Below are 25,345 nucleotides of genomic sequence, written 5' to 3' on the forward strand. Positions count from 1 at the left end.
ATTCCAAGTAGTCTTTTTGTTGTTCAATAAATTCCCATTCCCATTCCCGTTGCTCTGTAAAACCTTGCTTCCAAATGAAATAAATTGTGGAATATTAGAGAAGACTAAAGGGAGCAATTTTGTGCAGTGCTACTAGAGATGTGCTTTCCAGATGAAAACCATACTGATATTGAATGACTGGCAGTGACTAAGGCAAAAATGAGCATGAGACAGGTGGTTGTGACAAGCAGACACAAATTCATCTGTCCGAATAACGCAGTTAAGTATACATCAGAAAAACATGACATGGCAATCCCCAGACCAAGCTGAAACATTTAGATACAGGGAAGACTGAAATGAAAAGTACCACTTTTTTCCTCCTTTTTCAGTTTCAAGTAGAAATATACCTTTTATCTTTCTGTTCATCTGTCCCAGCACAGCCACCAGGGTATACTTCTTTCTTACCAGCAGACAGATATAGTCTAAATGAGCACTGAGCTCTGTCATCTCTCTCTCCATATGTCATGTCCCTGATCAGAATTTTTTTTAGCTGGAAGGTTGTATCTAACAACAACAAATTCTACATTAAAAACATACGCATTCGTTGCTTTTTCAAAACCATAAGTCTTATCCTAACACTACACATGGAAAGAGTTGGAAGGAAAAGAAAAGGAGGTAGGAAAGAGTGCACTTGGCCTGAATAAAAGGACGGATTTTTCTTCTGTTAAAAATCCAGTTTTTTCTTCTCTCAGGAAGGATTGTGCTTTGTCTTCACAAGTGGTATTTTTCAAAGCTCTGAGCTGAATTCTAAATCCAAGGGGCTTGGCACACCGAGTGGGTGAACACATCTGCAGAGGAAGCAGGCTTTCTACATCTCGTTGATGCTCCCGTCTCCAGGCTCAGGGAGGAGATGCAGCTGCCCTGAGATGTGACACAAATCTGAACAGTCTTAGAGCTGCTCTAAATTAAGCCATTTGTTCCCATGTCTGCCGGACAGCTATGCCAAGGGGAACAGCAAGAGAGTAGCGTGTCAAGCAAGAGTGCACCTGCTAACCACAAAGCCAGTTGTTGACGTTGGTCCTAAAGACTGTAAGTAAATTTGATGTGCATCTGCAAGGGCTGAGCACACTTGCTCTCCTGATGCTCTCACCATGCACAGCCAACTGGAGCAACACAAAACGAAGCAGCTCTTTGGCAAGGTCTTCCCACCTTGAGCAACTACGGACCATGGAATGGTGGGATACAGCAGCATGAAAGAAAGTGGGAGAATTTGTTGATAAAAGCCAGGTTGGAATTTGAAAGTCTCCAATTAGAATGAAAGAGAAACCCAACAAAGAAGGCTTAATACGCACTTCAGGCTCTAGCTGAAATGGGTGGCAACCGGCTCAGAAGAAGTCAGTCATCAGGTTTATTCCTGACAATAATAGCTTCCAAGCATTTGTTGTGTTTAGTAGCTTTTCAGTTAACTCAAGCAGAGGAAGCAGCTGTGAAACTGTCACAGATATTTGAACAATAACACCTCCACATTAAAAAAGAAGCTACTGAAAGATGTTTTCAAGCAAAAGGCACCCAAAAAAGCCTTGGGAGACCTTCTTCTAAGGCAGAAATGAGAAACTGGTGCCATGAGAGCAAACCCTCAGGGATGGATAGCAGAGAAATAGGCCGGGAAGCAGCCTGGAATGCAGCAATGAAATCACCAAGTGAAGGAAACCACAAGAAGGGACATTGTGGTCACACCACTGAACATTTAAGGACATGTCTCCAAGGTATCAATCCACATAATACAATTCACTGTATCCAAAACAGACAGCTGAAACCCCTGCTACATGACCGCAGAAAATCAGAAAGCACAGAAGGAGAATCACCACAGGTAAAACCACAAAGCTGAAAAAGGAGCTTTTTCATCTAATCTGTGAGAAAGCTGGAGGGCAAAGATGTGGGCTGAAAAGACTCCATTTGAGCTGGAGATCAAGTGACTACTTCCTTTATTCAGACACTTGCTGCCAAGGGCAATGGTTGGAGTCAGCCCATACTTACTTTCCATTCTGCCTGTTAAACTTGCGCAGGGCTCATGGGTTTGTCAACAGGCAAGAGACAGCAAAGCAGTGAAGGGAGGAGAGACATACAGGGAGGGATCATCTGCTATGGAAAAGCCCAGACTACTTATTCCCTCTTTACTGAATAGCTTGATAGTTCACTCTAATCTGTTCTTCAAGCTGACTCCCAAATCCAGGTCTCTCAGTCTCACCACGACATTTAGTAGCTGACTTGCTGTCTACAAATCTCATCTGTCATTGCACAAGGGTGGCCTCAGGGCCCTTTGACGGGGAAACACATGGGTGCAGACTGGATCAGTGAAGATCAGGACAGGCAAAGTGAATCAGACCTGCAGACTCTACAGTTAGGTGCATACCTGGAACTTGCTTCTCATATTTCATCCTTGGAGGGCAACCTGCTAGTATCAGTGCATGATTTTGGACCTGTACAATGCAATGGCTTATACATTTGCTTAATCTGAAACCCAGGTAACTTTCTATGTCCATGGTTTTTCATCCTTTAGGAGAGGAAATGGATGCCCCCTCACAAGAAGAGAGAGCTGGTATGTAAAAAGATGGCCAGCACTGGTACCATTTCTTCTGGCCTCCTAGGTCTTGGAAAGCCTAGTTTTAGCAAAGAGCTCTGATTAACAAATATCTGCTGTGCCTCAGCTTCAGGAGCACTGAAGTAGAGCAGGATCATAGATGCAGCCTTGCTTGTAACTTGATTTTCTCCAGGCAGCTGTGTGCAGGTCACTTAACTGGCTGCATATAGAAAGCATAAAGGGCCAAAGTGGGTAGCTTAGGAAACCAGGTTTCCCTCCCAGTTGCCATCAGCCTGCATGCCTTGTTCTGTAAGTGTATGTCTTCACCACTGAATTTAGCTGACAGTCTTTGAATCAGTTGCTTTCTCTTTTCCTCCCCTCACAAGCACAGGCACACAATATTTCTCCCAAAAGCAGTGTAAAGTAAGCAGTTAGTAGAAGTAGAGGGTCAGTAATGGCATTGCAGCTTCCAATTTTATAATAATAGCCATAAGATATGGTCACCTTACACCGCTTCTTTCCTAAATCAGGAGCGGAATCAGAACAGATTCATTTTCAAGCATTTAGCTAAGTAGCTAGCAATGAGGTTTTATTTAATTCAGAAAACAGGTTCTCACTGATTCCTTCAGAGAATTTGCATGATAATCATTTGCACAAAGGCACAGGCCTTGACTGACAGAGATGATGTGGCTGCCACCAGCTTACTACAGAGTCAAAAAATTAGGCACCCGACCCACGGGATGACTCAGAAAGAGGCATTAGCTGCCCACAGATCCAGTACAGCCAGTTGGGAGAGCAATTAACTAGTGACTAGAGAGAATTAAACTCCTCAGAAAGACAATCCACACAAAAGCTCGACACACAGAGCTGGAAGCTAGCTGGAAGCTAGCTAACAAAAAGACTGAGAAAGAGATGGTTTTGAGCACTTCTCTCTCTCCAGAGCTTAAACATCTCATTTGCATGTTACATGCTCCCGTGTGATTCAGACCCTTTTGTCAGAAGAATTTTAATTCAGCAGGAGTTGTTTTAAAGGGGGGTGACGGTGAATGATTACACCCACCTCAGCTTGAAGTCATTCAGGAGTGCACCTCCCATCTGCCAGCAAAATGTTTTGAGTAAAAAGTGACCATGGGGATGGATGTGCTGGTCCCTCATCCTTCCCTCCTGGCCTGGGCTGGATGACTGCTCAGTTATGAATGCGAGAGGCAAAAGCGATGGGCAGAGGTGGTTCCTGGGCACCAGTGTCCCCCCTCCCAGGTGGGCACTGCCCTCCCTGTCCCCATTTGGGTGCCCATGCTAAGCGCAGCGCTGCCAGTAGTGTGAGGGCAGGGCACCCCAGCGGGCACTGCTCTGTCCCCCCACCCCACACTGACTCCAGCAGCAGTGGTCATGCTTTGCACTGATTTGTAGGACCAAAATCCCAGGGTGTGCTGGGCTCTGTGGAGACTGGGGGTGGTGTGTTTTCAGCCTTGTTTCCCTCGGTTTAGGAGTCAGTGAGAGTCTTTTCCTGCAGTTATGGGACAGAAGAGTCCCGTTTCATCTCACCCTGGCAAGATCAGGTTCAGTACAATTTATGCACCAATAGATTGCAGGTATTTACTAACACTTGCATAAACCAGCAATAAAAAAAATGCTTTTTCTGTAGTTTAGGAGGAGTGGAACATTAAAACACGTAAAAGCAACCTCTACAATCAGACTTGCTACAGGATTTCCTCCAGCAGTTTTATAATGTGCCTATGCTCAACTTTCTTCCTTTTTAAGCATTTTGTATAAAGTTTACCTGTGCTTCTTCCTTTCACCAAGGACATACCTTTCCTTGGTTGCACTTTTTAAAAAGGGAGAAAACAGCTTTTTAGTGGCACCAGGTAATTTTCCAGTAAGCCGCGAGAGGGCAGGTTGTGTTTGCTATAGAGCTTGCTTCAGTCAGATTTTACAAGCAACTGTTAGGACCAGTCACAGTTTTAAAGTCGTAATTATTAAACTAAGGCCCAGCAAGCAGAAAGAGTAACGCATGGATCTTCGACCTTAACATTTTTTAAATGCATAGTATCAATCTAATGCCCTCATTGCTTTTCTTCTGGAAAGCAAAACATCTTTCCACTCAATCTACAAGTGAGAACTGAGAAACTCTCCCATGTTTAACCCTCCCGCTCTTAGCAAAATTAGTTCTAACAAGTTAGCTGCTATGCCACTCTTTTTACATTTCTCCCCTGTCTCTCTCCTTCCTCCACTTCACTGCCACTGTCACTTGCCCATAACCAGGGCAGCAAACACTTGGGGAAGCAGTATCCAAACCTCCAAGCTGGTGAAGCTAGTTGGGCACACACTATGTCCTGTGACCCCAAGGAAAAATCTGATTCACCCTTGGAAGTAGCAGCCTAGTCTGTCTCCTAAACTTTGGCATTCACATCACTTGAAGGACAAAAAGGTGTCAATCTCCATCCAACATCATCTCTAAATCACCATTTAGCGGGACCTGGTGCATGTGAAGATTCATTGTCTTGTGCTGGAAAGTGGTTGACATCTCCTCCTTGAGAATGACATGTGGAGACTTCAGACCCAGCTTCAGACTGACACTCATCAGGGTCCAAGTGATATGACACATGCCCAATCCAGGTCTCTGGAGACCTCAGCTGATGTTCTCAGCACCAATTAATGCTGGTCCCTACATGGTAAAAACCCCCAAAAGGCAACCTGAATTGGAAGCTAGGGTACTGGGCTGAGCAGCTGCACAAAAAGAGCTTCAATCACTGACATCTTGGGCATAAGCCAGGAACAAATGTGCTGGGAACCCCCAAAGGCACCATAGAATAGCAGAAACAGCAGGACATCATTGTCCACCTGCTGCAGTAAGGACTACCTGAGTGTGTGGTGAGCAAATCGTAACTTCTCTTTGTCCTAAAAAGTCCACATTTTAGAGGTAAGTTTTGTGAGTTCCTCATATTCAAATTAAGTATATGTAAAGATCTACTGAGATCTTTCCAGTCCACATGGCTAGTATTGAACAGGCCTAGAAGAAATATCAGAAAGCATTGCTTACTGGAATTTTTTATTCAAGGCTACAAAAGCAGAGTTTTCCTAAGAGTCAGGACCTTACAAAACACAAAATCTGTGCACTCCATTAATGTAACATATTATGCAACAAATCTGACATGATCTGTTCAGGACTTCATTTGCTCTGTAAAAAACCTCTCTTAAGATAACATGGGAAAGCAAACAAAATATGGTCCAAATATATGTCTAAATAAAGAAATACATAGGGAATATATAAAGGAATGTTTAAGATGTGGTCTAGGGAATGCCACATCCAAACCTGATCCCCTACCTGCAGACCTGGGTAATGAGAGCTAGCTCAGTCTTCAGTCCTGGTAAATTTAGTTCTAAATTCATGAAACAGTGCAGCAGAGTCAGAATAGAGAAGGACAAGCACCATTTTCAACTTCTGTCACAGGTCCCTAACATAGAGGTAAAACACAAGTCTATATTTAGCTGTCAGGGAAATCCTGCTCTTAAATTTTGGGGGAATTTGAGTTTAGAGGTTTACCTACTGCTAACATCAGCTTGACTGTAAATGACATAGAACTGATCATGATTCTAAAATAAACTATAACCAGGGAGTTCCTATAGTGTTTTGTGAAACAGCATGAAACATTTTGAACCTTAAAAAAGACTATGTTATTCAGAATATTTATTGATAACTGTAAAAATAATGTGTTATTCAAATATGTATGTAGAGTTAATAACTTCCAGCACATCTCTGAGCTGCTAAATGAAATTAAAAATACGTTGAGGTGAAAATAATCTTGGCTATTCAAGTTGGTTTTCTTCTATTTAGATTCATAGCTGTCTCAATCTAAATCTATAGAGGATGATTTACAAGTGTCACACACTCCAGATAATGTTTAGCAATGAGAAAAGTTTAGCCTGTCTTGGGCCTTGCACATATGTACCCAGAGACTTCATATATTAACAATTCACTAGATAACAGGAAAACCTGAGTGAGAACAATGTAGTCAGCTGCCAAAGGAGCGTGCGATAAATACTCAGCTAAGATCTCAATAAGGCAATCAAGGTCACTTCCTACAAGAATGAGCAAAGAAACAAAGCAAGGGCATTAGGCCTCTTCTGTGTACTTTTTGGGGCTGAAGCTCACGTTCATCAGTGGTTCAAAGCCTCTTCTCTGCCTTCGGTGCAGGAAAAGTACAAGCAGCAGAACAAACACAGCCAGAGCTATAAATGCTCCTCCAGTTGTGGTTCCAACCATGACAGCCCAGGCTTGGGTTTCTTCAAGTGAACCTGGAAACACAAGATGTCTGAAGTGAGGATAGCTCATGAATTTCATTTCTCCAGTCACATGGAAGAAAGAAAATATGCCACAGCCTGGTAATTATGATTGCTTGTGTGGCTTAGAGACCCAGTGCCCACAGGGGAAGCTGGTAATGCACCGTGTAACCGACAAGCATGCCAGACTCAGAGATGTTTCCTGCCAGAGAAGTCTACAGCTGAATTTAAATTTCAGCCTTTCATACAAATTAAAGTGTTGAGAACAGGAAAGATTAACAGTAACAAAACAAAAAGGCCATTTTCTTATCTAATTTGGCCAAAATTATGAATTATTTAAGCAATTCTTTCTATAATGACATTTCAGCGTAGCTGTTTCCAAGTTAATCTCATCAACAGAAAACCCTCAAACATTCCTACAGACCACAAACTTTTAACTGAAAACATTACTTAGTGTGGTTCTGCTGATCAGCTCCAGATCGCATCCGCTGATTATGAACCACTTCTAGGGAACCATTGTCTTCTAAGATAAGATTGCCTGTTCTTATAATAACCCCACTCCACTTGGTTGAATAATTTTATTTTGTGTTGTCATTTATGCTTTTAGAAGCAATAACTGCCTGCTCTCCTGTTCTGAAATAAGCTGCATGTATCAATATGGCAATAATTATGTTTGACTAGGTATTCACAAAAAAACTATCAAATTATTTCAGGAATTTAAAAGGTGCTTGGACATACAAGCTTAAATCCAAATGGCTCAAGGAGATGTCACACTGACTACAAAAGCAACTAGATGTTGAACACCCCAATCTGTAGTCTCTGTCAACAAAAGAGTGGAGAGCAATCATGCACAGATTCACTAGGATCCAAAAATTAATTTTTTTAATAAGTTATATATTCAGCTAAAAGAGAAAGGTTTTAATGTAAAAACTTTATTCTCTGAACACTGATCATGAAGACAGTGATAAATAGGCTGCTTCACAGTGAGATCACAATTTATTTCAATGGGAGTTGAGAGGCAGTAGAATCACAAGCTGCTTTTGCCCCTCCCTGGGTACCTCACACGCAAGGGGCAGCAGCATTTCCAAAGCAGCAGTGGCACAGGGGTCCAGGGGGAGGAAAACTTAAACTCCATTAAAGGAGAAGTTTAAATTCTCAGGGGAAATTCTGGGGACACCCCTGAGAAAAGCACTGCAGAAGCAGTTAGCATGTTGCCACAAGTCAGGGCTGCCCTGCATGAGGGCACCGTGAGGACGAGGACAGTCTTTTGCAGTCTATAGAACTTTAAACAGCCTCCAGAGTTTAAAAGCACAGATACATGGTAAGCATTTAGAAAAAATTCCTGGCCACACAAGCTAGATAAGCACCTACTGCCTCTCAAAGGAATACCATAGTGGAGAAAGAAACTGTTCATATTTGATCTTGGGTAAAGCAGCTTAAGCATGGTTTTCATGTATTTCTTACACTTGCGCCTTCTACAAATACTTATAAATCATGTTGCAAATTTTGGATTTTGTCCATAAATACTTTGTTTTCTTGCTTCTTTTGTCTTTATCTGATTTGTATCAAAGGTAATTTCAACAAATAGGCAAACCCTAAGGCATATCACAACTATGGGCATGGAAAATCTTTAAAACTGGGGGTTTATAACACAAAACATCCAGGTACATGTTTCCTGGGTATTCAAAGATTAATTGAATTCTTCTCTAATGAGATTCATGGTACAGTATCATTCAGGGTCCTGTGCAAAACAAGTATTTTCTAATAACTGGCATTAGCCAGACAATCTCCCTGGCAGAGCACCTGAACTCTTACAGGCTCAAGGATCCTGTAACAGGCATAAAGAGTGCTGGGAGCAAGAGCCGAAATCAAAGACTCCTCAAGCCCAAAAGGAGCACCACCACCAATGCCAGAGCAGTTTGTTGATGTGTTTTGCAGCAGAGCAAACTAAGGGTTTGCATATTTGTAGTTACCACAGTTTATCTGGTGAGTTGTAACTAGCTGTGCTACATGTGATTGCTAGTGAGCAGGTGAATACACCCAAGTGTTTTGCGAAAGGTGCCTAATTTTCCATATGCCCATGTAATTGAAAACATGAGCTCTCATCTCTTGGCCTGGAACAGCCTCCACACCTCTGAGACATACCTAGCAGGTCAATGGCATAGGTGTAGCCGAGCTGCTCCGCAGTTTGGAAGAGCTCATCATTGGTGACAGGAGGGAAAAAAGGGACCATGTTATACAATCTGTTGTGACCAATGGGGGCCAGCTCCTCAGGCCAGGCATTGTCAGGGGGGTTAAACCTCTTCATCCACTCATCAAAGATGGCATCAGTAAAGGCGTGAAGAACCTGCAAATACAGGCATGGATAAGCAGACTCAACAGTATTTAAAATGCTATCGCCTAAGGTGGCAGCAGCTCTTGGGAGAGAAGAGGGTAATATAATTTCAGTAGGTTCTACAGAACAGGAAACCAGGAAAGCTCATGAGAATGAAGTAAAACGATCTCCTGCATGGGACATTTTGCGGTATAGATCCCTGTTGCTGCTTGTTCATAATAAACTCTTTCTCCAGACAGTTTAATATCAGCTCACTGTGAATGAGCAGGTCTGTCCTCTTGGGTGAGGGCCCACTGAGCTCATTCAGGTGAATGTGCCTCTAAAACATATTTTACTCTCTCTCATGTTTGAAGAGGTATGCAAAATTGCAAGAAATTCGATACCTGCAGGCTCATTTGATAGTGTGCCACCAGTTCCACAGCTCCAGTTACCCGCAAATTTAATTAGATCTTGCCCAATGAGTCTAGAGGTCTACAGAGTACTAATACAGGGAAGTTGTTTCCAAGTTGAGTTCAGACAACTATTACAAATGTCTGGGGCAGTTCAAATTAATTTTTTATGCACTTATGTTTTTTAATTATGACCCTGGAAAAAACCTTGAAAATATTTCATGGAAAATAAATAATCTTGCATGTAAAATTATAGCATAGTGAAATGAAGATTTCATTGTGCAAGAGAGGAATTAATGAAGAAACTCAAGAATTTTTAAGGAAATAAGCTGGAGAACCAGTACATAAGTATTTGGGCTATTTTTTTCCAACAAAAGAAAGCAAACCTAAAATAAAAGTAAGAAAGAAAATAATTGTATTAGAATTTCTCTATATAATCTCTGTGGTTTAATTTAACAAAGAGGAAAAGAAATTGGCAGTAATTTATTAGGAAAGATGTGTGAGCAGAGTCAACTGTTGGCTTTTTATTTGCACATTGCTGTTTGTGCTGCTCATTGCCGTGCAGCAATGTACCAAAGCGTCAGTGAAATCACATTATTTCTATTCCCCAAGAGACCCTGAAATTAGATGTGCTTCCTTTTAACCAGTGGAGTTTTAAACAAAGAAACAAACTACTCAGTCTACTACTCTAAAAATAACTAACCCCACTTTCAGTTTATCTTGTTGCTGCAAAACTGTCAGATATAAGCTATTAAATTTAGATACCACCTAATCAAAGGATTTAGGACAACATGACTTGGAATAGCAGCTCTTTTGCCTATAAACTTATTTTATATTTTACAAATCACCCTGAGGTTTCTTTCTGCTTTCATTTGACCATTAGGTAGGCATGGCAATATCCAAGAAAAGAGAAAAAACTTATTTTCTATTTAAAGAATTTATTTTACTGATGTTTTGCGAATCTCTGGTGAGACAGCTGCCTTTGAGCCACAGACACTGCCACGCGCTCTGGAGGAAAAAGACATACCACAAAGATGGGATCATTGGCAGCTGCATGGGGTAGAACACTGGTCCCATTCAGGAAAGAGTGAACCAAATTATGAAGGCTTATCATCGGCGAGTTAAGGGCTCCACCTGGTTTATCAAAGCCCTCCAGCGCATTCCTGTGGATGGGTAAAAGCAGCACGAAGTAACCATAATTTGCTGACAAACGCACACATAAAGAAAAACTCATGACTCAGTCAGCTCTGAAGGAGCCATAGGACAAACCTGAAACTGAAACTGGAATTGCGGAAAAAAGGGGGGCTGTCGAACTCCTGCAGGGAAAGGCACCTCCTGACATCCTCTACGGTGGGCAGCTGCTTGCTGGATGCCCCAGCCGGCCACCGCCGCAGCAGCCCTTCGTCGCTCCCATTGCACAGCGTGACCAGGCGGTTGTAGTCATCCAAACTGCATGTGAAACAGAAAGATGAACAGGTTAAAAGAGGGTGATGATGCTTGGTTTGTTGGCATTTTCTCCTGTAGTACAAAAGAGGTCTCGGCTGTGCGTGTCAGAGGAGAGCAGGGGTTAGGGATCAGCACCTCCTGAGGCATCTGGGTTCACCTCTCGTTGTCTGGGACATGAAGTTATCGCAAGACTGCCACTGTACTATGTCTTCTTGGGGCTCTGTGACCTCTCTGGTCATCAGTCATTTGGACCAAGACTCACCAGGCTCACTCTCGACAGAGAGAGGATGCTTTAGTAAAGGCAAGCACAACTCCCTTCGCGCCCAATTCCCTCCCAAGGGTCTTTGGAAGAACAGTTTTTGCCAGAGAATCTCAAAGAGTCTTTTGAATTGAAAACCTTTCAGTCCTGGGTAACGACTAGAGGAAAATAAACAGGAAAGTCCCCCTGTGGGGTGGGCTAAGAAAATGCAAGGAATGACAGAAAACAAGATTTCACTTTCCATCCCTCATCCCCTTTGGAAGAAAAGCAACTGCAGTGCATTACATCCTCTTGTTCAGGGCCTGGAGAATAACCTGCTGTTGCAGGTTTGCCTACTAGCTAATGGGGAGCAAGTAGTTTATACCAGGGAGAAAAAGAGGGAAGGAAGAGGAAAAAAATAGTGTAACACTTGTGAAAAAAATTCTGTGCTATTCAGTATAAAAAAAGACAGCATTTTCAGAAACTCTTGGAGTAAACAAAAACCCTTTTTTGTTTACCCTTGGCAAGGCAAAAGTTTATTCACTTCAGTTTTCAAGGAAAAAAAAAATATTATCTTAGAGAAAAAGCAGGGGCAAGATTTAAAGCCAACTGGTGCCTAAAGATACAATTTCAAGTAGTTCTTTAGGTACTCAGAAAAAGACACTCCTTTGAAAAGCCCTGAGCTCTTGGTACCTCCATCTGACTGACTGCAAGCTGCCCTGGAGCTAAGAGTATAACATTTTATGAGTATTGTAACCAGCAGCATCTTATGTTGTAGCGGCCCGATCCTTCATGTCGAAGCCCTGCCCTCACCCGAATCAGTATATGCCTACAGAGAGCTGGCAGCAAGCTCCTGGCTGTTTCTGTGTTGCTTTTCATGTGAAATCTCAGTCACGTTGAAGTAAATTCCCAAACTGCACTAAATATATAAGGGTTAAGATCTCACCCAATACAATTTTTCTGCCTATCTCTAGCTTCCTATATACCAAAATAGTTTTCTGTTTCTGTTGCCAAAATCAGTTGGGTGTTTGTTACATAGAACCAACACATAGGCATTTCTTCCTTAAAAAGATACTTGCCAACGTGCAAACTCTTCAGACTCTTGGCTGCTTCAATTTGACTGAATTTACTAAAACCCCATACCAAAAGAATCATCCTAGAAAAATATACTTCCAATATACACAGCATCATCTACACACAAAGCAATGGTGACTTCCAGTTTCAAAATGATGTCTTGGCTCTTTTCCTGATGCTCACTCACACTGGAAGAGCAGCCCATGCTGTCAATACTAAACGAAAGCAAGGTTTGGTCAGTGTGCAAGCTTACTCTAGGTATTCTCATACCTGTTACAAACTATTTGCCAGCGGGAGAACCTGGAGCTCAGGCTGATCAGCTCTGGGTCATCCGGTCGCGATGCTCCGAAGAGCTGATCTGTGCAGACGTCACACTCATTTTTACCTGTGGCGAAGTTCCAGTAGGGCAGCGCGAAGGAGTCATTGCCGATCAGCTGCTGCAATGGACAGGAAAGCATTAGCAGGGAATCACCTTCAAAGGAAAGAAAAAGAAAGGGACTCCTGCAGGTTTTCACTGGGTATTCTGCTTTTCAATTTCCATTTCAACACTTCCAAGTGCTGTTCCAACTCCTTTCAAAAGATTGGGGCATTAAATCAGTCCAAGAAAAGACCTTGTCAGTAGTTTCTCTACTGTTGGGCTGAACTTCTTTTGGCCATGTCAGGCTTTCTACCAACTCAGAGACTGAGCAGGAGAGTAGGAGCAGAGATCAACCGAGTCTTAAGCAACTAAGAGGCTTTTTGAGTGATAATGGACAATGGGTAAAATTGTGCACGCGGTTTGCTTTTGCTCTAGAAAGGTTACCCCTAGGGAAACTCTGAACTTTTATTAACAGAGGAACACAGTGAATTTGCTCGTGTTTGCTTGTTAGAAACAATTTCACGCTAGTGAGATCCTGCAGCTAATTTGATACCAAACATTTTCATTAGAGATCTCCAAGGCTAAAATACAGTAACATGGTCAATGTAAAAGTAGTGTAATTAAAAATGAGTCAATGTTTTGGCAACTGACTGCCAGGTACATTAATATATATTTATTTAAAAGATTTATTGCTAAATATATGCATGTATCCAACGTATGGCATGGCACATTTAAAGGGGTAATAATTAGAGCTGCCTTCATAAGTGTATCTTCAACATCAGCAGACAATATCTGTTAACAAGTTTTATGTGCAGGTGTGGCTTTGATTTTATTAATAAACACTGTTGATTCACATCTTCTGTCCTCTTTTGTGAAGATGAAGAAAAAAAATCTCCACACATCATTGTTCACAGTGAGAAACTGTTTAGTCCTCAGTGTCTTGAAAGTACTAATTTTACTTTAAACGAAAAAAGATCAATGAGCAACCACTCCTGGGAGTTTGGGTAGGAATCTGTCCTAGGAAATAGCTTACCCTTGGCTGGTTCGACAAAGTCACACAGAAAAAGAGAGAAGCTGCATGAGGAAAGTGCAAGGCTGTTCAGCTAACCTGCAGGTCTCTCTCCAGCAACAGCAAGTGATACCTGTGCCAAGTAACAAAGGCTGGTCCTTGATGGGAGAAATCAATACCTGTGAAGGGGCGGCCAGGTCCTACAAAGGGAAGATAAAATAAGCACTTAGGCACCAGATGAGGCTCGACAGAAAGACAGCACTTTCTTCTATTGCCTGGAGTGGAGTTAAACAAAAACCTTCAGCTCTGCAGCTTTGGAACGAGTGTGCACATCAGAAGCTACATCACTTAGATGGGACAAGTGAAATAAACTCCTCTGTGGATATTCACTTCAGTGTCTCTCAAAACTTCACATTGCCCCAAAAGTTGGATATTCCAAAGATTTCTTATTACCTTAGTGGATTTTGGGCTTAAGAAGTGGTCTTATTGTCTAAAATCTCAGCTCCTTGCTAATATGTGCCACGTTATCTCGTTCTCTTGCTCAGCTGCTGGACTTACACCATGTATCTATCACGATGACCTTAGCATTTTCCATAACCTGCCAACATACTTTTCACCCTTTCCTTTACCTGCAGAGCACCTTGGATAAGAAAAGCACTAACCTAATAGCGTGTCTCTGACTGAGTAGTAATGAAGCCAAACGAAGTAGTTATAGATACTACAGTTGGCAATTTGTGGTTCCTCTCCGGTGGGGCCAAGCAGACTTAACCAGTGCTGAGTTGCAATTACATAGTTTGGGTGCATGGTTGTCTTTGCACGGTCTAGAGCATCGAAGAACTGCTCTCTCTCCTCTGCTGTCAGGGAGTGGACATCCTTCCTGACAACTGGTGGCTTCCTCACATTGCAGTTGGGGCCAGTCCAGCCAAACTTGCAGTCACCACAGTTATAGCCAGCAAAGTTTCCTGAATCAAGAGGGAAAGAGCGGTCATGACATTATGAATCAGAGAAAACTAACACTGAAATGCAGAAGAATTAAGAATTAGTGTTCTTTTTGCCTGGAGAAGCTAGTTCCTGGAAGGAATGACAGCTGAGCAGACCGGCAGCTTTGCCAATTGCCTAACTAGGAGGATGGCTTGCTTCCCAGACCCACAGCAGGGCCAAGAATAACACTCAGCCAGTTGCGGAGGTGAGGTGCTGGATAAGAGGCTTGACACCTCAGGGTGCTAAGAGCTCCATGAAGCCCTTGGGCACATGAGGAGCCTCACTAAACAGAAGGCTGAGCATTTCAGGTTAAGCACATCGTGAAGTGTGTTGCTTAATCGGCTCACAAATACTCCCAGACTTCTAGGATTGAACCCAAAAAAAAGGTCAGCTCGTGTGGATCCTTAAGCACAGAAAAAAAAATCCACAAACAAAACAGTTCTCTTAGGGATAAAACCTAGGAAAAACTAACGCCTGCTAACAGTGTACCTGGGACCAAACACAACCCAGGACAAGCACCAGGGGTTCTGCCAGTCACACTTTAAGCATTATTAAATAAATGGTGCTGCAATAAGAGCCTGAGAAACACTGTGGTACCACCATTCCCCACTGGCGTTGCTTCTAAGGCAACTAGTTGAGTGCACTTCGGTTTATTAGCTCAGACCCTCTAGTGTGGTGCAAGAGCCCAGGAAAGCAGAGCTTGCTTTCAGCATGGCCTCTTGCCCAGCATGGCAGACTGCCAGCAGCAACAGAAAGGCCCCACTTCATCTTTTTTTGGTGCCGGAGGAGGCGGGGAAGGACCATTCCTGCAGAAGATATCTGCCTCCTGCCCTCACACAGGGAAGATGCTGGCATAGCACCGGTGTTGGACGGTGGGCATTGCTGTCAGGGGAAGAAGGGAGAGGAGAGGCAACCAGAGCTCCTCTGGGATCTCCACTCAGTTCTCCAAAATCTGCACTGAGACTCCCTAAGCCCATTCTCCTTCCAACTTCACACATGCACCCACTCCACAATATCCATGCCAATTGTCTTCCAAAATGCCACAAAATCTCACTGCTCCCCACACATATCAGTGCTGTCAGACCCAGGACAGGCTTCAGGCTAACATGGAGAAGGGTAAGTGGCTGGATGGCAGACATCCTTAGGCTGTAGGGTTGAATCTATAAACAAAACAACAGTTAACATTAAAGTAAGATTTCATATTGTCAGGGATATGGGGCTTATTACCAATTTCAAAGACCCTCAAGGTTACAAGAGCCCTTACCAAGATGGCTGTGTAGCTTATGGTTAGCCCTAGGTTAAGCAACGTGGAAGGCTGATTTTGTCACAGTATCCTGAGAGTCCCATCAGAAGACCACAATTGCTGTTGTGAATTTGGTGTACTCCATTACCTGTATATTTGCTTGTTCTTGACAACTCAGCCTAGCTATTAGGGCTCATCACATACTCCAGACCGTTCTGACCTGATGATAAATATCAGGAATAATTAGGCCATGTATACTGCACAAATTTCAGTACATGGATCATTAACTTCTGGAAAGTAGCTGTTGGCCCCTCATGCCCAAAGGCACAATTCAACCCGTTTTGAGAGAAGGGGAGCAAAGCAGGAATTAACCATTGAAAAGATCTATCAACAAACTTTATTGAGATTGGTGGTCACGCTTCCATAAATCAAACAACCCATCTACTCACAACACTGAATAAGCATCACATAGAAATATAGCACTAACAGAACCAAAGTTAGTGTAGAACCAGGTTTGTCCCATCTGGTCTTGGTACCAGAAGAAAACTCCACCAGTCACTTGTTGCGACTCTGATAGTGCCTACTCCACCCTCAGTGAAGGCCCTTTGAAACTATGTAGCTCTTGATGCCCAAGACGCCCATTTAGCAAAAGCTTGAAACAATGAGTTATCTTAATAGGAAAAAAGCTTTCCTCCACCTGTACGGCATCTGGAGCCAGGTAGACCAATGGCTCCTCAGCTGTTTCCCTTGGGCAGGTGCTAATTATATCTAATTGACGCTCTACAGGATTTCTTCCCTTAACCACCTAATCTACGAAGTCACCCACAGGGTCCATTCTTTCCACCACTTCACCAGACATTCTTCCATAGGAAATGAGCTTTTACTGTGTGAAAAGACCAAGGAAAAGATGCTAAGGCATATGGAGGACAGGGAGGTGATCTGAAACAGCCAGCATGGCTTCCCCAAGGGCAAGTCTTGTCTGAATGACCTAGTGGCCTTCTATGATGGAATGACTACATCAGTGGACAAGGGAAGAGCCACAGATGTTGTCTGTCTGGACTTCTGTAAGGCCCTTTGCATGGTCCCCCACAACATCCTTCTCTCTAAATTGGAGAGATATGGATTTGATGGATGGACTGTTCGGTAGATGAGGAATTAATCCAATGGTAATATCCAGACAGTAGTGGTCAATGACTCAATGTCCAGATGGAAATCAGTGACAAGTGTTGTACTGGGGTCTGTACTGGGTCCAGTACTGTTTAATATCTTCGTCAATGACAGACAATGGGATTGAGTGCACCCCCAGAAAGTTTGCAGAAGACACCAAACTGAGTGGTGCAGTTGACATGCCTGAGGGATGGGATGCCATCCAGAAGGACTTGGACCAGCTCAAGAAGTGGGCTGATGCGAACCTCATGAGGTTCAACAAGGCCAAGTGCAAAGTCCTGCACCTGGGTCAGGGCAACCCGTGGTATCAATAGAGGCTGGGGGACAAAGGGATTGAGAGCAGCCCTGAGGAGAAGGACTTGGTGGTACTGGTGAATGAAAAGGTGGACATGAGCCAGCAATGTGCTCTCACAGTTCAGAAGGTCAATCATATCTTGGGCTGCATCAAAAGGAATGCAGTCAGCAGGTCAAGGGACATGATTCTGCCCTTCTGCTCTGCTCTGGTGAGGCTCTACCTGGAGTTCTGCGTCCAGCTCTGGAGCCCCCTCTACAGGAAAGACATCGACCTGTTGGAGAGGGGCCAGAGGAGGCCACCAAGATGATCAGAGGGCTGGAATACCTCTTCTACAAGGACAAGCTGAGAGAGTTGGGATTGCTCAACCTGGAAAAGGCTCTGGGAAGACCTTTTTGTGGCCTTTCAGTACTTAAAAGGGGCTGATATGAAAGGTGTGGACAGACTTTGTAGCAGGATCTGTTGCAACAGGACAACAGGTAATGGTTTTAAACTAAAGGAGGGGAGATTCAGGCTAGACATGAGAAAGAATTTTTTTACAATGAAGGTGGTGAAACACTGGCTCAGGTTGCCCAGAGAGGTGGTAGATGCCTGGAGACATTCCAGGCCAGGCTGGACGGGGCTCTGAGCAACCTGATCTAGTTGAAGATGTCTCTGCTAATTACAGGGGGGTTGGACTGGATGACCTTTAGAGGTCCCTTCCAACCCGAACTATTCTATGATTCCACTGTAGTATCAGGATATAGCACACAGTAGACATTGTCAGCAAGACAGAGAAAGCCTTTCAAGATTCTTTTGAACAAAGGGACCATAAGAACATGCAAGTATTCATGCCTTAGCATTTTTTGCCTTCAGTGACTAATACAGAGCAACTCAGTGTACTAACTCTCTGAGGCTATGCCAGGGACAACCGAGGTTATTCTCATGCCTTGTGGTTCCTAGATAATGTAGTGTGGATGTTTGTTCTGGTTCACAGCCAGGAAATTATGTCACAGTTGGGGCCCAGATGTTCCCTCCTTGTTCCAGTGATTCCAGGAATGACCATCGTACTGCTGCTGGGCAAAAAAAGAAATCATCTGAGGTGTCTTCCCCACTAACCCTTTTGTCTGGAGATGGGTTCATATGCCTCAAGAGCTGTTTTCTTCCACGTCTAATCTCATAATCATTAATGGTGCTCTTTCCTGGTCAAGTTAGGTCAATCTGTCTGTTTCTATAGGCACTATGTCCATGTACTTCTCCCACTGGGCCATGCCATGGGGATGACACTGAGAAAATAACACTTTCTAGGGCATGACACTTGGTATGTGCTCATACACATCACTGGTATATGCTAACAGCAGTTACTACGTACCACTGTAGCTCATTCTCAACCCCACTGATTGCCTGAGCTCACAGACAGGGATTTCTCTACCTCTGAACAAAGTCATAGCATGTGGTTGGCTTTCAGACACTGAGCATAACATAAATTAGTAATTCTATCAAGTCAGTGTCTTTTATTTAGTAAAAAAGGAATTCATCCAACACTCACCATTCCCTGCCTTGTTTTATTGTACCAAGATGAAATCTGGGCAGCTGCCTAAGCATCTCTTCTTTCTACTGAGACCAGCTGAATACTCACCATTTTTTGGATGGGGAGAAAGGGCTCCTTTTCAGACTTCTTTAGCTATTTCATTAGAACAGGAGTGATATTAGATTTGAAACACCATCGTACTGCAGTATCCCAAGAGTAGGATCAGGATTGCTACCACATGAGACAAATAGTTAGATCTTCTGTCTCTTCCAGCTCTTCATTTGGACATATTGTTAGGCTGCAGGATGTGGGAGATCTGTACCTAGCACAGGCTCTAACAGGGTCATCAACGTATGGCTATAATTTAGTATTATCCTACAGCCACCTTGCCCTACAATAAGTAAATGAAGTGTATTTTAGAACTACTTCAAAAGCTCACTTTCACTTAATGGGAGGGCCATCATATCAGCTACATGGCTTAACTGGCAATTTGCTTGCAGCTAAACAGTAGAGTTTAAAATTTCTCTCCCCAGAATGACTATATATTGCACAGGAATCAAAAAGATTTGATTTTTTTTTTTCTTATAAAACTACTGCAACAACAAAAAAAAATAATGTCCAACACATGTCCACACGTCAAAATCAGAAAGTGTCAGGAAAAATGATGAATTATTTCTAACTCCTCAGTAAAGTCAAACTACGTCATTGTTTAATCACTGTCACAATCTGTACTACCAAAAGTACGACTGATTGAAGTGGTTTTTACAAAATAATCTTCTGTACTAAGTTTTTTAAATGCTATATCAGATCTGTATACTATTAGTACAATTTTATCCTTTGGATGTCAAACTAACATTTAGTTCTTAAGTCTTCTAAACCAGGATTCTTCTACACTAAATTTAATTACATCACTGAAATACAACTTTGTTGTGTAATTAGTTACAAATATCAATTTTCAGATTCATCTAAACTGCTGCATCCAACATTTTTTCGGTGGCAACACATACAGCTTATTGAAATACAAATGACCATATTCCCCTTGATATAGTACTGCACACTGTCAGGAACTGTCATCAGGTCATTTCAGTTTAAGAATTTATATAAATTGAATTAATATTAGGTACATCCAAACCAATTGTAGAATATATGCAATGGATTCAAAACTAAAATCAGACAGGAACTAAAAATTTTTTGCAACCTCACAACTACATTCATGTCACATCTTTTTTCTAGATATTCTATTTTTGCTGCCACCAACACACTGAGTGAAACATGCAGCAAGCAGTAGACTTATGTCTTTTTGACCAAGGCTCTCTGTACAAAAAGTAGGAAGTAAAACTGGATCTTTTTTCGGACATGTTCTGCACCCAGACCTGGATGGATATGATTTTAAGACATTTTTTCCGCAGTGAACAGCTACAACAGACAGCCAAATGTTCAAAGGTCCTTTATGCATAGCTATTAGGTTTCTAGCAGAAAGCTCAAATGTGAGAACTCCAGAATCCCCCACTTTGGAAAATGCTGATCCTTGTTCCTCATGGCTCCTCCAGGTTTCCTACCATACAGCCATCAGCTATGTCACACGCTTTAATGGCATTGTCTAACCAGATATAATCAGCTACATGGCAGCTGGAGTTCCCATAGCTTGTCGTTTACACCATATCTAAACTATAAATTAAACAGTGCCAAGACAAGCACATACACGACCAAACATTTATAATCTTAAAACTCTAGAAAGAGCCTTTGCACACAGGTTGCAATTTGCACAAGAAAGGAACCGTTTTAAATAGGTAGTCTGTACCTAACGTCTGTACATAACTTCCCTGGGCAGCCTGTTCCAGTGCTCTGGCACCCTCACTGAGAAGAAAATTCTTCTCAAACTTGTGTTCCAGTTTGCACCCATTACCCTTCATCCCACCATTGGTTGTCACCGAGAAGAGCCTGGCTCCATCCTCGTGACACTCATCCTTTATATATTTATAAACATTAATGAGGTCACCCCTCAGTCTCCTCTTCTCCAAGCTAAAGAGACACAGCTCCTTCAGCCTTTCCTTGTAAGGGAGATGCTCCACTCCCTTCATTATCTTTGTTGCTCTGCGCTGGACTCTCTCCAGTAGTTCCCTGTCCTTCTTGAACTGAGGGGCCCAGAACTGGACACAGTATTCCAGATGGGGTCTCACCAGGGCAGAGTAGAGGGGGGGGAGAACCTCTCTTGACCTACTCACCACCCCCACTTCTAATACACCCCAGGATGCCATTGGCCCCCCTAGCCACAAGGGCACAGTGCTGGCTCATGGTCATCCCTGCTGTCCACCAGGACTCCCAGGTCTCTTTCCTCTACACTGGCTGTTCCTACCCAGATGCAATACTCTACACTTGCCCTTGTTATATTTCATTAAATTTTTCCCCACCCAACTCTCCAGCCTGCCCAGGTCCCGCTGGATGACAGCACAGCCTTCTGGCGTGTCAGTCACTCCTCCCAGCTTGGTGTCATCAGCAAACTTGCTGATAGTACACTCAATTGCCTCATCCAAGTCATTGATGAATATATTGAATAGTACTGGTCCCAGTACCAACCCTTAAGGCACTCCACTAGATACAGGCCTCCAACTAGACTCTGCCCCACTGACCACAACTTCTTAGTGTTCTCTTAGAAATGTTTTTGCATGCAGTATCAAACTGATCACAGCAGAGTAGAGCCCAGGAAATCTTTCTGAAAAATCTCCTTTAAGGATGCCTGCCACATTACTGTTTTATCACTGGTATATTTAGATGACAAAGACTGCATGGAGAAAGAGGAATACAACACATGAAATAAAAACAACAGAGTAGAAATGAAGAGAAACCAGATTTAAAAAGCCAACAAGAGAGGACAGCTCACCAGACGAAGGCTGAATGAAACGACACTACATTCTGAACATGTAACTGAGATCCAGTCCTGCAAATATCAAATACTGGTGCTTACCTCTGCTTGGACAAGCAAACTAATGTCTACCCATGCAGACCACATCTGTCTACATTACTTTTCAATTTATTCCCAGGTTTTAATGCTCTAATTACTCAGACCACGTAAATATTGGTGTATGCCCATGTGCTTCAATGCTCTACTGACTTAGGGTCCGTGCCTGTTTGTGATACTTGACTTTAGTTTTGGAAGTATATAAGAACCTTTAAAATGGAAAAGAAACTACATAATTTCTTTTTTTGTAAAGTGTTTGGAAAAGCACATCCACACAAGCATTTGAAATCTAGTCAAAGGAAGAGATAAAAATAGATTTACACTCTAAAGTTCATTGTTATTTTGAGGAGCTTCAGTAACACAATCTATCCATTTAAGTTATCTGGCACTACATCTCTGTTTTCAATTGATAACAGCATTGCAAAACATAACCTTCTGGGCTGAAATTTTCTGCAACACTTCTCTCTCAGATTGATCTGGGCTTTTTTGATAGTGAAAGCTGAGGTATATTTTAAACGAAATAGTTCAGCTAGTTCTAAAAATCAGATTGAAGGAAAGCAGGCTATTCTTCTCATGTTAGAAAATTAAAGCAACTTTATGTTTCCAACAAGGAATCCCAGGCTGCATTTGAAACCTGCCTAGCAGGTGACTTCAGTGCTTGAGACATACCTTTTTCCTGACTGCTGGCACCATCTCCTGCCAGCCCCGCAAAGCAGCCCAGGCTGATGCTGCAGTTCTTGCTCATCTTAACCCTCCAACCAGGGCTGCTGCTGAAAAAAGGTCCATTGTCTTATCCTGCCCTGACCTCACCTTCCTATCCCCTCCCTCCTGCCAGCACTAGTGAACTACTCTTATTAAAACTTGGTCCTTTTGGCCGGGTTATCCTTCAAGCACATTGGTACCCTGATCCGTTTTACCTCCAGCATGTGAATGTGGAAGCCCGTGTGAAGCACAAGTGGGAAGAAGTGGGCAGAGGTGGGGAGGAAAAGGACAGGACGGTCTCTTTGGTGGTTGTACAGACCCATTTCAGACCAAAGTGAGTTGTAGACTTCAGTAATGACCCTGGGAAAGACCGCAGCCAGTCATACACCCCTTTTCAGTGCACGGGGGTACATTGTATTACAAAGTATTGCTCCAAGAGGAAGAAATCTACCTCCCTCCCCAGGGTGGCAGTCAGGGCCCCAAGTCTGACAGTATTCAAGAAGAGACTGGACAACGCCCTCAGACACATGGTGTGAACTGTGGGGTTGTCCTGTGCAGGGGCAGGAGTTGGACTCGATGATTCTTGTGGGTCCCTTCCAACTCAGGAAACTGAGTCTATGGTCCTATGATCAATGCACACTGATCCAGGTTCACTGAGGCATGATCAGCAGTGACAGAGCTTTGAACGCAGCAGTGAAACATCCAAACCTCTGCAGAGAAAGGTGATGGGTGGCTATGGGGACAGCTACAGGGGGAGAGAGGAAAACCCAAAAGTTTGCATGAGAAAAAACACTTGTTCAGCTCTGTCGCTCTGAAAAATTGCTGCTAGTATCATGAATGTGGCAGTATACTTAGGAAACTGATAATATTTGAATGCCTGACATCACCAGGAATGCTTCTGGCCTTTGGAGCAAGGTCAGCAGACCCATCCACCCCCATCCCCTCCTCCCAGCACCCCTCTCACCTGTGCACCGACAGCTCTGGTTGAAGAATTTGAGGGGCCATCGTTCCCGGTCATCCACATTTCGAAGGGTATAGGGGCCACTCCAGGGCTGAGTGTCCACCTGCACCCCCTGACACTGTCCCCTGCCCTGCAGGGATCCGCAGATGTTGCCGGGCTCCGTCCCCAAGGTTGGGCAGCAGCGCTTCAAGCGAAGGGCATCCACCGTCATGCAGGCACGGGGGAACTGGGCCTGCGCCCAGGGGGGACAGCAGCAGCTCAGATAGCCCAGTCCAGCCCAGAAGAGCCACCTCAGGGTGCCCATGACAGCTGGCCTGAGTGAGGGGAGCAGGGAGATCCTTGCCGTGAGACAACCCAGCTGCACCACAGCTCCGTGCCCCAGCCAAGGGGGATAATCTCTCTCACCACTGAGGATGCTGGTATCGGGTGTTTATTTAGTCTCGGTCTCTAATTGCCTTGAATGCGGTTTGAAAGACAGGAGCTTTGGCTCTGCGGTGCCTGCCCAGCAGCCACGGCTTTGAGCAAGGTTTATATAGAGGTTGGGAGAAACCCTCATTAGAGGGATTAGCACAGCACAAATCCTCGTGTTTTGCACATGACATCAAGGGCAGAAAAGGCTCCAGCATGAACGCAAGTTCTGTGGGCTCTGAAGCTTGTCAGGAGGGTGAATGCCTCAGATTTAATTCTGCAGGACTTTCATGAGCTTTGAGAAATTGATGGTATTGTTTTAGCTGAGGTGGCTGGAGAAAAAGTCTTATTCTTTTAATTACAACCCTGTAAACAGATGATAAATAGATGAGGAAACCCCTTCACTTTTCAGTTCATTCAATGCAGGATAATACTTTCCACTGAAGCTGTAGCAATAGAAAATGAACTGGCATTACAGAGGATATAGGTTCATCGTTAACAAAAATTAATAAGCCTGGCAGTAACATCTTGGGATGGAGACTCCACCTGCTGACTGCAGAGCTCCAGTGCTTGTACTCTAAATATCTGAGTGGCAAGCGGAGAAGGATTCTCTTCTTAATAGCCTTTTTGCATGCAAAATAAATTATTTAATTGTTTTCAAAGTGTGAGTGGTCCTTGTTTGCTCTCCAATCCTTCCTCCATCATTACACCAGAGCTTGTTTTGGGGCTGGTCTGGCTGCTAGACTTTCAGAACTGTCACAGCTGAGCATTTATTACCCACCTGGTAGGAGACAGTCTGTAAGATCAATACACACACCAGACATGCAAGCAAGTGGTTTTGTTCATGACATCGACAAAAATTATTTAAAAAGCTGCTAGAATGCAGCAGTTCTTGTCCACAATGCAACGCCTATGTGCTAGAGGAGTAAAACTAATAAATCAAAATAAAGTAGTGATAAGTCATGAGAGGAGTCTGAAGCAATAGCCATTAATATTAGTTCAGCTCCACCACACTGAATAAAAGCTGGCAACTCCCCCGCTTCACTAAAAGCTTTCACTGCCTCCCCTCTCCACACCAAACTGTTTAGACACATTTGTAAGTATGTATAATGAAAACAGCTGTGGGTGTGTCTGTACTACTCAGTATTTCCATGGATGTTCAACCATACCATTCTAGCAGAAGTATATTATCTATGCGGCAAACTTATTGTCGTCATGCAGCTAAGAAGTTCATCCAGACTGCAGACACTGTCATCAGCACTTTCAGGTTCTCCAGTCTTTATATAAAAAAAAAAATCTGTTACTTGCCAGATAAACTAGAATATGATTCTACCTCATTTTTGGAAGTACAGAGTCAATTAGCAATGCCACATAGTCTGAAACGGGTTTCAACTCTTCTCCCTTAGGATTCAGTTTACCTGGAACTTGGTTT

The 25,345-nt window shown here is 43.3% G+C and overlaps 1 protein-coding gene across 2 annotated transcripts; it reads right to left on the reverse strand.

The window, feature by feature from the left end:
* Positions 1-5,596: 5,596 nt before the first annotated feature.
* On the reverse strand, positions 5,597-24,008 carry DCT (dopachrome tautomerase). 2 transcript variants are annotated; one of them, XM_071806671.1, is made up of 8 exons: positions 23,509-24,008; positions 14,353-14,652; positions 13,790-13,890; positions 12,594-12,757; positions 10,835-11,014; positions 10,593-10,728; positions 8,987-9,188; positions 5,597-6,856 (listed from the first exon to the last, which is right to left on the reverse strand). In XM_071806671.1, exons 1-8 carry the CDS (start codon positions 23,807-23,809, stop codon positions 6,675-6,677), a joined length of 1,566 nt encoding a protein of 521 aa, XP_071662772.1. In that variant the 5' UTR covers positions 23,810-24,008; the 3' UTR covers positions 5,597-6,674. The 2 variants fall into 2 exon arrangements, with proteins under 2 accessions (XP_071662772.1, XP_071662767.1); XM_071806666.1 differs by having other exon boundaries at positions 12,594-12,760.
* Positions 24,009-25,345: the final 1,337 nt, after the last annotated feature.

This window comes from Patagioenas fasciata, chromosome 1, assembly GCF_037038585.1.
Source record: "Patagioenas fasciata isolate bPatFas1 chromosome 1, bPatFas1.hap1, whole genome shotgun sequence".
Taxonomy (NCBI): domain Eukaryota; kingdom Metazoa; phylum Chordata; class Aves; order Columbiformes; family Columbidae; genus Patagioenas; species Patagioenas fasciata.

Bases quoted from the DNA above. Each gene is read 5' to 3' on its own strand.
- DCT (XM_071806666.1), bottom strand. From the start codon at position 23,809: ATGGGCACCCTGAGGTGGCTCTTCTGGGCTGGACTGGGCTATCTGAGC. The intron at 14,653-23,508 runs GTGAGAGGGGTG...CTCTTGATTCAG, and splicing joins CCAGAGCTGTCGGTGCACAG to GAAACTTTGCTGGCTATAAC. The intron at 12,761-13,789 runs GTTAGCTGAACA...TGTCCATTGCAG, and splicing joins TGCTGGAGAGAGACCTGCAG to CAGCTGATCGGCAATGACTC.